General features: G+C 34.7%; 1 protein-coding gene across 2 annotated transcripts; it reads left to right on the forward strand.

The window, feature by feature from the left end:
• The first annotated feature begins 26 nt into the window (after positions 1–26).
• Positions 27–14,164, forward strand: LOC128859596 (puromycin-sensitive aminopeptidase). 2 transcript variants are annotated; one of them, XM_054096532.1, is made up of 8 exons: positions 27–175; positions 467–532; positions 4,510–5,153; positions 9,206–10,022; positions 11,479–12,583; positions 12,675–12,894; positions 12,962–13,084; positions 13,164–14,164. In XM_054096532.1, exons 1-8 carry the CDS (start codon positions 112–114, stop codon positions 13,371–13,373), a joined length of 3,249 nt encoding a protein of 1,082 aa, XP_053952507.1. In that variant the 5' UTR covers positions 27–111; the 3' UTR covers positions 13,374–14,164. The 2 variants fall into 2 exon arrangements, with proteins under 2 accessions (XP_053952507.1, XP_053952508.1); XM_054096533.1 differs by lacking the exon at positions 467–532 and having other exon boundaries at positions 29–175.
• Positions 14,165–14,301: the final 137 nt, after the last annotated feature.

Here is a 14,301-nt window from a genome sequence, read left to right on the forward strand (position 1 = left end):
CAAAAACAATGCGTGCAATTTTGTGAGATTTTTATCAGTAAATTCGTCCTTTATTCATTCTTACTGCATAAAATAGCTTTATACTATTAGTAGAATTTGTGCTAAAGTGAAATGTATACAAATGCTTTGAAAGTTGGCTGTCGAACTACAATGCAAGCATGGAAATTTAAAAACGGTAATCAGTGTATTCCATTCATAGTTATGTATAAGAGATAATCATCTCTTAGCTTAATTCTACCGGGCATTATTGTTGCCATTTGCATTTTACTTATTTGACAAAGTCGCGTGCTTCCCATTTCCCTTCAATCGGAGTAAATTAAGCAATGAACGCGAGAATGGCAAAGTTATTCGTACACACCTTGGCAGTCATTGATCTTTTAGTGTTATTTTTGTACGATATATGTAAATTGTTAACTTGGGAAAAATTTCTTTGATTCATTTCGATTCTTTCTTTTTATTCATTTAGAATTGGGTAAATTACGTCTTGATTTGGCAAAAGCAAATACCGACTTCACGCATCATTTATTGAAAGGTAAAGAGTATTTGCCCGCATGATTTGCTCTCGCGTTTAATGACTTGAAAACTAATAAGCAATTTAAATGTTTAAGTACTAACTAAGATTAAAATAAACACTAACAAATCTACACTGTCAAGAATAATGGGAGTTGTACTCCCCCCATTGCGCCATCCCTAGACCTTGACGGCAGCACAGAAACGAAACGAATAAAAGGCAAAGAACAACCGAAAGCAAGAAAAAGTAGCATTAAACCTTACATATGTATGCATTAATTACCAATAAATCCACAAAATTAAACTACTCGTTCACATATGGCAGATTACCTGCACAATTGACAATCAGCTGCCATTACTGTTGTGAAAGGTTTTTCTTCATAGAAATTATTTTGGTTGAATATTTCGGTATTTTTGGTTTGTGTAATTATTACTAACCATATGAAGAAAATACAAGGAGAATGAATAGCTACTTTAATTGCGCAATTGGCTGATAATAATTAATAGCTGGAGGAAATCCGTAAACGAGGTTACTGACGTTTTAAAAAATACGCATTTAATATTCGATATTACATTTTATAATAAGTAATAAGAGGTCACTCGTTTATGGACACACGCTCTTTTTCTGCTCCATGTATGCATAGTTAATAATATATAACAAACGTTTTACTGGAATTATGTCTACAAACCTGTTTTCCTTGTCGGCATCCATTTAGTTTTTACTTTGCCATTTTTCTTTACACTCGTAAAAATAACACTGCGTTACAAAAACGAACTTTTGGAGTTTACTCCTTAAGAAACGATATATAAGGCCCATGGAATGAAAAATATGGGTAGTAAAATCGTGTGAATCACCGGAAGTGTACGCTGACGGAAGTGACGCGTTGCCCTTTTTCTATATTCTAGTGAGGAAATATATTTTCCTTGTGGGTGCGAATTTCTAGTGAGAAAAGGTACTGCATATCTTGTGGCGCTTGGTTGTTGGTGCAAACTTGTAGGAAATAAATTTTCCTTGTGGGTGCTGATTTCTCGTGAGAAAAAGCACTGCATACCTTGTGGCGCTGGTTTGTTGGTGCAAACTTGTAGGAAATATATATTTCCTTGTGGTTCCTAATTTTCAGTGAGAAATAGCACTGCGTATCTGGTAGCGCTTCGTTGTTGGTGCAAACTTGTCAGAAATATATATTTCCTTGTGGTTCCTAATTTCCAGTGAGAAATAGCACTGCCTGCCATGTAGCGCTTGGTTGTTGGTGCAAACTTGTAGGAAATATATATTTTCTTGTGGTTGCTAATTTCTAGTCAGAAATAACACTGCCCACATTTTGGTGCTTATTTCCGTTTCCTATCTAGTGCTTGTGCGTTCGTTGAGAACCTACATATACCAGTGATATCGTCTGAACCTTTGGAGAAGATTGTCTTCAAAAACACTTACAATGGTTCATCTGCCAATTACACGCCAATGAACTACCGCTTAAACATTTGTTTGAATACATTGATGGCTCTACGTCTGAAAGCTTTAACGGTGAAATAGAGAAAAAATTTAAGGATTGTGAGAAGCTTTCTTTCGTCAATTATAAACCAATTATATTCACACTACCATATATATCCAGTGAAAAAGATTTAAGTACGGATCAAAAATACCTATTTGATATTTGTAATGCTATTATAAGTGGTCATTGCAACGACAGCTTAAAAAAGAAAAACCCCAAAAAAATTGTTCATTCCAGGTGGCTTACTATAGCGAATAGAATAAATAAATTTTTATTTTTCCAGTAATATAGAAAAGGTCTTCATTTACTTCTTTTGCATATTAAATATATTTTTAAATATCACGGTAATCGTTCTTAAGGAGTAAACTCCAGTCGCGTGTCGGAGCTGACACACACACCTTTTTTTTCTCTCCTATGAACCAAATATACTTTTTCGGAAAGGGGAGAAAAAATAAAAATACACGTGTATCGGCGATTTATATGTACACGTCAGAATTTTTTTTTCTAAATTTTCGGAATAACTTGAAGGAAAATTTTTAATGTAACAATTTTTAATTTTAATATAATATAATAAAATTAATTAAAAAAATCGGGGTTTTATATCTCTATAGTAATGCGGAGTGAAATACCTTTCTTTTGATACCCACATCGGCATATCTCATGGAATTTTTTTTTAATTTCGAACAGGTGGCAATCCTGTGAAACATTGTCAGTGGCAGCACCTAGGTGAAAAGTCTAGAAATGTGATTCACTATGACCCGATTTACACGAGGAGACATCTGGAAGGGAGACACTGGAAATTCTCTTTTGATGTTTCATTCGCGTACACACGGGCAAACATGTTCCGCGACATTTTGACATTTAATACTTTAGCATCGTCTGGTTCGGATGTATTCTAGCACGCGCTTACATGTAAAGCAGAGAGCGTTCGACAACAGTTTCTTAAATATATGAATGAAAAATGCAAACTGGTTAAATAATAAATAATTTGTTGTTTTTTTTATTGAAATATATTTATAAATTCTTATACTTGAGTAAAAAAATTTAATTAAAAATACTTCATATGTAAATAATTAACTTAAAATTAACTTGAGTATCTAGAAATGCAGGGAAAAATTAGAAATCAACATAAACATGTCCTAAAATTATTTTAAATTATACCTAATTTACTAGCAAAAATAATCGTGCATTTTCCAAGCAGCGTTCGGATGTTTGTCATCGTTGTTATCTTCCGTTTGTATGAAAACCAACACATAACTTAGAACTTTCTTCCACAAAAGAAGAAAACGAATGAAGCAACTGTCAAAAATTGCTTTAAGATAAGAAATACGAATAAGAAGTGCAAAGCGTGTCGCCGAGTACGGGAGACAAAATCCCTTCTCTCTTCCCCGACCGTCCTTCGCCTCCGAACAAAATGTTTCCCTTCCAGATGTCTCCTCGTGTAAATCGGGTCTATCTGTGTGCTCAATTTCATTCAAATCCGTTAAGCTAATCCTGAGATCGTGTGGCTATACAGATATGCATACAAAAATTGCTCGTTTAAAGTTATAAAATACAAACAAAAAAAATTGTGACGTGTAAATGAAAATCGCCGATACACGTGTATTTTTATTTTTTATGTTTTGATTTTTACGTTATGAATGAATAATGAAAATAGTAAAATGAGAAATCTCGCTTTTAAATTACGGATTGAGAGTTAAGCCCGAAAAAGTAGATCATCTATTTGAATGTGATATGCCAACATATTATAAAGAAACTTTGTTATAATTCGTGCTTTCATAATTTAACATGCGGTCATTAATTTTTATTAATTTGATTAATGTATCAATAACTATACTGTGGATGGTTATGTCACCTCTACTTTGAGCTTTTGGCAGTTAATACGCTACACATAAAAAAATTATCAATTACGTATATTACCACAAGCAATAATCTGTTAAAATTTGTCTATGTTTACCCTGAAAAAATTAGTAAAATCACCTTCATTTTCCCATAAGATATCTTCAGTTTACTGTTTCGGATGCGAAAACTCTGACAATTAAATTTTGTATTTGATTCTTCCTGACGTATTTAAATCTTCTTGTTCTGTAAATAAATGTAAGTGTAAAATTGAAATGAGTTGAATAATAAAATGATTTAATTTAACACGGTTTCCTCCCGATAAAATACCGCTGTATTTTTCTAATTTACACGAGCATTAAATGATCGGTTGCAACTAGACAATTTGAAAATGCTAGCTGGTGTAAATTACCTTATGAACAGGTGTTTGAAATATAGTCAAATCAATTTACTTTACGAATTTCCCATAGACTACAATTAATTTTGTTTTGTGTTTCCACATTTATAAAGCAATAGTGATTCACAAATAGTTGTTGCCCAAATATTGTGAAAAATATTAGGAAATTTATCAACCCTGGTCGCTATACCAATTTTATATTTTATTAATATTTAGCCTGGCAACACTAATCAACTAACATATTTTTATGTTTCCTTTTGCATGGCTTTCCAGCTGTCAGTTGCAATTGTCCCGTTAACTCGACGCGATTGATAAAGAAGAAACATCAAGTAAATTTTGCTCTTCAACGGCAACGAATACAGGAGTCACGTCCACAATTTACCCAAAAATTTTCAATTCCATTGTGTTCACGTTTGTATTTGTATCGTTGTTATCGCGAATTAACTGCGATTGCTGTTGCTGTAATTGCTTCAAAACAATACCAGCTGCCTTTTGTGTTTTCAAAAATAAATTTTACACTTCCACCACCACTTGAAAAATTTTTCTGCACAGAAAATTGTCATTTGTGTGAACATCTGGATAGTGCTATATCTTCAAAGCAGTACGTAAAACAACAAAAGCAATTCTATCGGGACTACTCAAGTACATCTTTTGGAGCACCTCTTAAATACTCTGAAGCTCCCCTCTTAGGTGATCTTTGTCAGAAGTACGGTTTGGTTATTGCACGCACATCCGCCGACGTTGGTCTAAATTACGTAGCTGGTCATAGATTTCAATTTCGCAGAAATATGTCAACATCATCTCAGAAGGAGTTCGAACGTCTCCCCACCAATGTTATGCCGACGCACTATGATTTAGAGTTGAAACCAAACCTGGAGGCTTTCACTTTCGAGGGCAAAACAAGCGTAAACATAAAGGTAAGTAGAAGATTACAATTTAATTATGCGTGTTATATATACATATGAGTATACATGCGTATATTTTGTATATACATATATTTGGTAGCTTCTCCAGTTTGTGGTGTGCGTCTTGATGTATGTGTCCCAAAAATGTAGAACGGTAGATTGTTTTTGTGAGAATCTTTTTTTATGGTAGAAATGAAGTCAGAGGTGTGCGCCATAGCATGAAAACTGGCTCTATTAGGAACAACTTTAAATAATTTGATATTTCTAGATATTCCCGCAGAGCTCGGCTGCGGCAGCCGTATAAAGTACAGTGGCTCACAGCTTATTTCGTTTGCCCGTTTATCAAAATAAAAAAGTTTAATATTTTTGTATAAACTTTATTTAGAAAAAAAACTTAAGCGTACATTCAAAGATAAATTATTTCTTGTTACAAGCATACATAAATAAACTTAAATTATTTCTTCTTAAGTAATATATTTACAGCAAAATCAAAATTATAAGTAAATCCACGTCACACCTTATTTCGTGTGCTTAACCAAACTAGAAAAAACATGATTTTTTTTTAAATCTATTAAGTTTTTACTAATCTAATATTTTGTGGGGTAGCCTTTTTGTTTTAATAAAACTTTTAACCGGGATTGCATGGAGCTAACAAGTTTTCCAGTGTATTCAGGAGATATTTTCTCCCACTCCACTTGCAATGCTGTTTTTAAATCTTGTTTGCTGCTTATGTTATGTTTTCTAATTTTTTGATCCAGAATATTCCATAAATTCTCAATTACATTGAGATCAGGTGATTGTGCTGGCGTTTTTACCACATGAGGGCAATTCCATATAAGCCACCGTTGCACTAATTCCGACTTATGCTTCGGATCATTGTCTTGATAGAACATGAACCTGTCCCGAATGCCTAATTTTTCAGCACTTTGTTGTAAATTATTTTTTAATAAATTCAAATAAACTGTTTTATCCATAGTTTCGTCGATAAAAACCAAGTTTCCGACACCAGCTGTTGACATGCAGCCCTAAACCATTACATGGCCCCCACCGTGTTTTACTGTACCACGCAGATTCTTCGGGTCCATCTCCGCGTTGGGCTTACGCCAAACGAAAGACTTTCCATCGGAACCAAAGAGGTTGAATTTGCTTTCGTCGGCGAAAATAACGTCATTCCAAAATGTTTGGTCTTTATTAACATGGTTTTCGGCAAACTCCACCCTTAATCTTCTGTTACGCTCATTAACAAACGGTTTGTTTCGAGCTGTACGACCATGGAAATCAGCTTTGCGCAGAATTCTTCTTATTGTTTCAGGATTACATGACTTACCAAGTACTTTTTCAACCTTTTTTGTTGAAGCTGGCGCACTAATTCGTGGGTCTTTTTTAATTTTTCTTAATATCCACCTTTCATCAGCTTCTGTAAAAATTTTGTTTGGAGCTTGGCGGCCTTTGTCAACCACTCTTTTTTCACGAGAAAAGCGTTGAATAATGTACTGTACTGTGGAAGTACTTAAATTTACAATTTCAGCAATTTTTTTCTGCGACTTTCCATTTTTGTAATGCGTAATCACTAATTCGCGCCTTTCAATCGACGTACGACGACCCATCACGGTATTTTTAAATTAAGCTGGACAACCGACTACTTTCAATGTGTAAACTAAATAAGGATATAATCTAATATACTATGCAAAACAAATTTCCTATAATTGCTAACCGGTTTACTGGCGCCGATAACGGTAAAAGTGAACACACGAAATAAGCTGTGACGTCAATTTACCTAGTATTCTGTTTTTGTTGTAAATATTCTACTAAAGCAGAAAAAATTTGAATGCATTTATACATGTTTGTAATTAGAAATAATTTATCTTTGATTGTGCATTTAAATTTTGTTTAAAGTAAATCAAATAAAAATAATTTTACAATTCTTTAGTTTAACATACAGCCACACGAAATAAGCTGTGAGCCACTGTATATATGTACATGTGTACAAATATATGTTAATACATAAATGCTTGGGCATGGTATGAATGTGAAAATGTGAACAAGAAAAAATGAATGCAAACTATTTGCTTTCACTTCTGCCTTAGTGAATGCAAGAAAGAAAGCGTTTCAATGTGAATATATTTTTGTGACGTTAACAATTCGTGATAAAGAATGCTAATATTTTATGAAAAAGAACATAGGATGACAATTTTAATTATTCAACAACGAGGTTTCTTTTAGATAGCCCAATTTTTTCGATGTGACAAAAATTGAAGACTGTCACTGTATGTCATATTTATAAGTACACAGATTTGTTAGGGGATTTTTAAGTTAGTGAGAATTTACTATAAGAAAGGTGGGCATTTCGCAGAGATGGTTCATAGTGCTTGATAAATGTACATCCCTATTGTGAGTGTCACCTGGTATTAGACAAGCAACTGCCTAGCGATTATCGAAAATCGAGGTATTGTGAAAGGTCGCTTATCCTTCTAAAATTTCTAAGTAATTTAGTTAGAAAATTGTAAAAATAGAAATATACAGTGACTTACTTCTAAATTAAAGTTACTTTGAGTTTATTTGTATTTGTATTTGAATGTTCAAAACATTAAAGGTTTTGTTTTTTTTTTGAAAATTATTCCATTCTCCTGTGAAACTCGCAGCAAGGTCCGAAAATCTTCGGACTCAAACACTACAAAGGACGCCTCCTCGGATGTTGTCATCGTCCAAGGTTCTGCGCCATACGATAGAACGGGCATGATTAGAGCCTTATAAAGTGTTAGTATTGTTCATAGAGAGAGGACTTTACTACTCAATTGCATACTTAGTGCTAAATAGTACTTGTTGTCAAGAGTGATTCTAAGTTGAATTTCAAGGCTCACGTTATCGCTGTTAGTGCTGGTTACTAGATAATCGAAGTCTCTTACAATCTCGAAATCATAACTGTCAACAGTGACGTGGGTACCGATACGCGAGTGCGCCGACTGTTTGCTTGTTGACAGGTATTTTGTTCTGGCCTCGTTCTCCACCAGACCAATTCGCTTTGTTTCTTAAAGCTTAAAGTAGAGGTGCCATAACCACATAATTCTGCTGATCAAACCAACCTATGGGCAACACTATAATCTATGACAGGTGACATACCACAATGTCTTAGGCATAACTGTAACAAACCAATTGAATTTTTGTTTTCCGCCGTAACCATAACCAGCCGCATTGTGGTGTATATTATATATATGAGATGAATAATTGATGACAATAAAAATCATTGTGGTTAAGATTACGGTTAAGGTTATGGCGTTATGGTATGATACCTCTAATTTAACCTTTATCCACTTTTACATTAGTATCTCTTTTATATAAAGCCGCTAAGTAGTGAGTATTTATAGATCGCATGTTAATGAGGTGCTTGCCCTGAAGTGTTCCATTATGACTTATGTTATCAGTTACGGGCTTTAGGGGATTTTAATTTACTTAATCTTAGTCGGTCATATTTAAACATTCAATTATTCACTCCATCAAATATCAGCCACTCAGTCGACTCTTATTTCATCGAAAGCTTGCTTGGTTGCATAATAGCATAAGTTTTTTTTTTTTTTTAATTTAACAACACTGCAAACCTGTTATGATTTATTTGTGTCTTATAAGGATGTAAGGATGTAAGGAATAACCCGAAAGTCATCAATTATACAAACCAGTGTTAAGACGATTTCACCGCTACTTCTTCTGATTTGTTTTCATCTAATTTCGTATCTGATGTTGATGTCCCCGATGCTGATGGCATCATAGATCTATGGATGGCATCTCTTCAGTTTTGTCAACTGCCGCTTAACTTTTTGAAGCTATCGTTTGTATTACCAATTTATACGGAATTCTCCGAAACTTTTGAAAATATTTCACATAGAACTCCTATAACTAAGTTAGTCCTCACAAACACGTCTGCATTCCATGCGTATCTGGTCCGTTTATAGAGTTGGTTGAAATATAGGAATTAAAGGCCAATCCATAGCATTTTATTTATTTAAAACATTTTTAATTAATATACTATTTTTTATTTTAATGCACTACTTCTTTTATATATTTTGAAGGTGTGTGACGGAACAAAAACTATCACGCTTAATGCTTTGGACATCAAAATAAATACAGTGGAATTGGATATAAATGATGAGAAAGTGAAACCAACCAATATTTCATATTCCACCGATAATGAGACTGCCACGTTAACTTTTGATCAGGAATTTCCGGCAGGAGCCTGTGGTGTGTTAAAAATGTGCTTTGCTGGGGAGCTTAACGATAAAATGAAAGGTTTTTATCGTAGCAAGTATTTTACACCAGGCGGCGAAGAACGCTATGCTGGTGTAACTCAATTCGAAGCCACGGATGCTAGACGTTGTTTTCCGTGTTGGGACGAACCAGCCATCAAGGCTACTTTTGACATAGCATTAGTTGTGCCACAAGATCGCGTTGCTCTGTCCAATATGCCTGAAGTCAAGGAAGAAAATTTGGAGAATAATTTACGCCGCATACGTTTCGATAGAACACCGATTATGTCAACGTATTTGGTGGCTGTTGTTGTTGGAGAATATGATTATGTGGAAGGTAAATCCGAAGATGGCATAATAGTGCGCGTATTTACCCCTGTCGGTAAGAAAGAGCAGGGTCTCTTTGCGCTGGAAGTGGCTACAAAAGTATTGCCTTATTACAAGAGTTATTTCAATATTGCATATCCCTTGCCAAAGATGGATTTGATAGCGATATCCGATTTCTCGGCTGGTGCGATGGAGAATTGGGGTCTTGTGACTTATCGTGAGACCTTTGTGTTAGTCGATCCGAAAAATACTTCGCTTATGCGCAAACAATCAATTGCATTAACTGTTGGTCATGAGATAGCACATCAATGGTTCGGTAAGTTTATTGTATTTGTGTGCCAATTTTGTACACTTCGATCAGGTGGTCACAATAATATCACATCAAAATTTTGCAAAGTTTTGTTTATATTTTTACCATATAACTCAAAGTTATAAACTTTGTACAAAGTTTGAAAAAATTCAACAAATATTCATACAAATTTCAAACTTTTTAGTCATAATGTAAAAACGAACGCTCGAATCTTTTTATATGCAAAGAAATTGAAGTAATCAATGCCACTTTGAACATAACTTCTGGAGTGGGCACATTTCTTTACCCGAAGGCGTTTATCTTGGGCGACCAAGTTATTTCACCTCTTATCCAGTTACCAAATATGTACCTTCTTAAATCTACACGAATTTCTAAATTTTTCTTTTGATATTTTTGGCTATGTAAAAGGGTTTTTGAATCAAAAAGTTTTTGTAGCTATCAGAAATTTTCGGATTTGGTACATTTTTTCCATTTTTTGTAAATGGTGATCTGAGGAACGAACTCCTTGGATTTAAACAAGATCACAATTTTTACTGCTACGTGTCTAGGTAAAAGGAGAAATGGTTCAACGAAAGCAGAGTAAAACAGATGAAACTAATGCATTTCCGTTCGCAATCGATGACTGCAGATATTAATTATTTTTACTGCACATCAGCGGATTTTTTTTTACACTCTATATCATAAATGAGGTTCATTTGTGTTTTTTTCCTCCTAAATTTGTCTTCCTAATTTAACGGAATAAGATTTTCTCCTCTTGCAGTTCGGGACACATTTTTAATACAACTCTTTTAATTGACTATTGGTGCACATCGATCGCTTTTAGGAAAAACTTTCTATCAGTTGGTCTTTCATGTCCAGTATTTAACCGAATAGTAATCTCGCACCAACCCATTTGGCTACGGAGACTGTTGTTGTGTAGAATATCTCCACACATAAGTATTATAACGATTAAGTCCAAGTCTGTATTTCCTTGAAATGAAGTAACCGCCTGATTCTAATTTTAAGTATCCCGTTTGCATTTTCGACTACAATTCCTAAGACTATAATACGAAGTTTTTTTTATCAGTGCTGCTAATACCCATATTATTCGGATCGTTTCCGTGGGAAATGATCTTGAGACTGAGCTTGATTAGCCAAGGAAACGCGGTATACCATATATCCATCTCGAATAGTTTGTTACATACAGCCGTTATGTGAACAAAATTATAATATCTTTTACACAAGTGCTCGGGCATGAAAATAAATAAATAGTCGAAATTTTTGAAAATATCGCTATTATTGTGATCACCTCTGTAAGTATTTTATTGAGTGATTTTTAATACCTGCAATTTGTCCGATTTATACTAGAAATAGCAATTCTTTCAGTTCTGCCATGTATTATGTGAGCTGCGCCGGCAAATTCGACATTCGAGATTGTTTAGAAATAATATTTTTAAAAATTTTCGTATTCATATTCTTTCAGGCAATCTGGTAACCATGGAGTGGTGGACACATTTATGGTTGAATGAAGGATACGCTTCGTTCGTGGAATTCCTGTGTGTAAACCACCTGTTCCCTGAATATGACATTTGGACGCAATTTGTTACTGATATGTACACACGTGCATTAGAGCTAGATTCATTGAAAAATTCGCATCCCATTGAAGTACCTGTCGGTCACCCATGTGAAATTGATGAGATATTTGACGAAATAAGCTACAACAAAGGCGCTTCTGTCATTCGTATGCTTCACGATTATATTGGCGAGGAGGACTTTCGTAAGGGCATGAACATCTATTTAACTCGCCATCAGTACAAGAACACATTTACGGAAGATTTGTGGGCTGCTTTGCAGGAGGCGAGCTCGAAGCCTGTAGCCAAAGTTATGTCCACCTGGATTAAGTTAAAAGGTTTTCCAGTAGTTAGTGTGGAGTCTGTACAAAAAGGTGATAATCAACGGTTGTTGAAGCTGGTTCAGAACAAATTTACGGCCGATGGTTCAACACCGGATAGTGATTACACCTGGGTGATCCCAGTAACAATTTCAACATCTCGCGATCCTAACAAAATTGCCAAGACCTTTCTGTTAGATCAGAAGTCAATGGAAGTGGTGTTGGACGATGTAAGCGCAAATGATTGGGTCAAGATTAATCCGGGTACAGTTGGTTTCTACCGAACGAGGTATTCCAAAGAAATGCTTGAGAAGTTATTGCCAGCAGTACGTGAAATGGTTTTACCGCCTCTTGATCGCTTAGGATTGATCGATGACATGTTTGCTATGGTTCAGGCAGGCCAAGCAAGTACTGCTGAAGTTTTACAACTTATTGATTCGTATCGTAACGAAACCAATTATACTGTATGGACTGCTATCACAAATTCTTTGGCAAACTTGCATATATTAATTTCTCATACCAACTTAATGGAACATTTTAACCGTTATGGAGAAAAGTTGTATCGCCCAGTGGCGGACCGCTTGGGCTGGGATGTGCGGGAGAATGAGAATCATTTGGATACTTTATTGCGCAGCTTAGTTTTGTCACGTTTGGTATCATTCCGTTGTAAGGACGTTATAGCAGAAGCACAAAAACGGTAGGTAAACAAACAAAATTCAAGGCGAAAAGTTGTTACTGAAACCAAACCAAAAGAACTTGATCTGAAAATCTATATTTCCTTACACCAGGTTTCATGCGCACGCGAATGGTTCTAATCCGATACCAGCTGATTTGCGTTCCACTTGCTACAAAGCGGTGTTGCAAGACGGTGATGAAACAATTTTCAACGAAATGTTGCAACTCTACCGTTCCACTGACTTACATGAAGAACAGGACCGCATTTCACGTGGGTTGGGCTGTATTGGCAATGTAGATTTGTTGCGCAAAGTTATAGATTTTGCTATGTCGGTAAGTGCAAAAATTTGTTTAGTATTTCAATATTATTAATTTTGTCTTGTATGATTATAATTCTTAGGGAGAAGTACGTGCTCAAGATTCTGTTTTTGTTATTGTGGCCGTAGCAGTTAATCCCAAAGGACGCGATATGGCTTGGCAGTTCTTTAAAGACAATAATCAAAAGTTATTAGAGCAATATCAAGTAAGCTTTTTAAAATTATCTGCTTCTACATATACATACATATTCTCATTTATTTATTTTTTATTTTATTGATTTACAGGGTAGTTTCTTGTTAACCCGCCTTATTAAGTATTTGATTGAAAATTTCGCTTCGGAGGAGCGTGCTGTTGAGGTAGAAAATTACTTTAAAAATAATCAGTTTCCCGGAACAGAACGTACTGTGTCTCAGGCCGTGGAGACCATTCGTCTTAACGCTAATTGGTTAAAACGTGATCTTGATACGTTGACTACTTACTTAAAAAAACAGTAGAAATTTAACGAAAAACTATCAGTTTATATACCTATTTAGCCCACACAAAATATATACAAAACAGTATGAAGAAAGCTGTAGTTGCAGCACCACAAGCCAAAGCTCATCACAAAACTACATACAATGCAGGAAAGCAATTAATCGATCTACACTTCGATTTGCTAAGCTGTTTACCATCGATAATTTAGTAGTATGTAATTTATGTAAACAATGTAAAATGTATCCAGAGTGTTGGAAGAGGGTATGCAAAAATAGTTTTAGAAATGTGAAGATTTTAATATGTTACACGCAAGAAATCAAAAAATGTAAACTAATATTTCATATTTAATTACTTCTGCTCCTAATTTTCTGCTGCGTTTCCAGTAACTTAACTTTCTGAATCTAGTCAGAGTTTCTACAGACGACTTTGTGAATTAGAATAAAAATATAAGAATACTACCTTCAGTCGAAATTTCTGCTAAAGCTTTCAAAAAGAAAATACCTCCCTTACACTCTGTATATGTATATATCTTTTACTTTTGGCTTGATATCCTTAATTATATTAGTTTACTATTGAATACAGCGCTTATAATTTGTTTTGACTTTGTTATCCAGTGCACGATTATATTAGATTAGATGAACATGTTCAGCTACTGTACTCACAATTGAAGCCATTAACACAGTAATTCAATTGCATTCATCTCTATTGTAAAGCCGTAAATGAATTCGCATTTTTTAGGTATAAAATTTGTAATATGGAAATCGGTATTTATAAATCACACAAAATAAATACGAAAAATTCTTAAAACCAATTTATAAAACTGGGCTTGCTTCATTTGTTATTAGGAAATTGTGATACACGACCTAGAAGTTAATATTGAATTTATGACCTTCGGATTAATGTCTGCCCGGCCGCCGTGGCCGAATGGGTTGGTGCGTGACTACCATT

The sequence above is a fragment of the Anastrepha ludens genome, chromosome 4, assembly GCF_028408465.1.
Source record: "Anastrepha ludens isolate Willacy chromosome 4, idAnaLude1.1, whole genome shotgun sequence".
NCBI classification, from domain to species: Eukaryota; Metazoa; Arthropoda; class Insecta; order Diptera; family Tephritidae; genus Anastrepha; species Anastrepha ludens.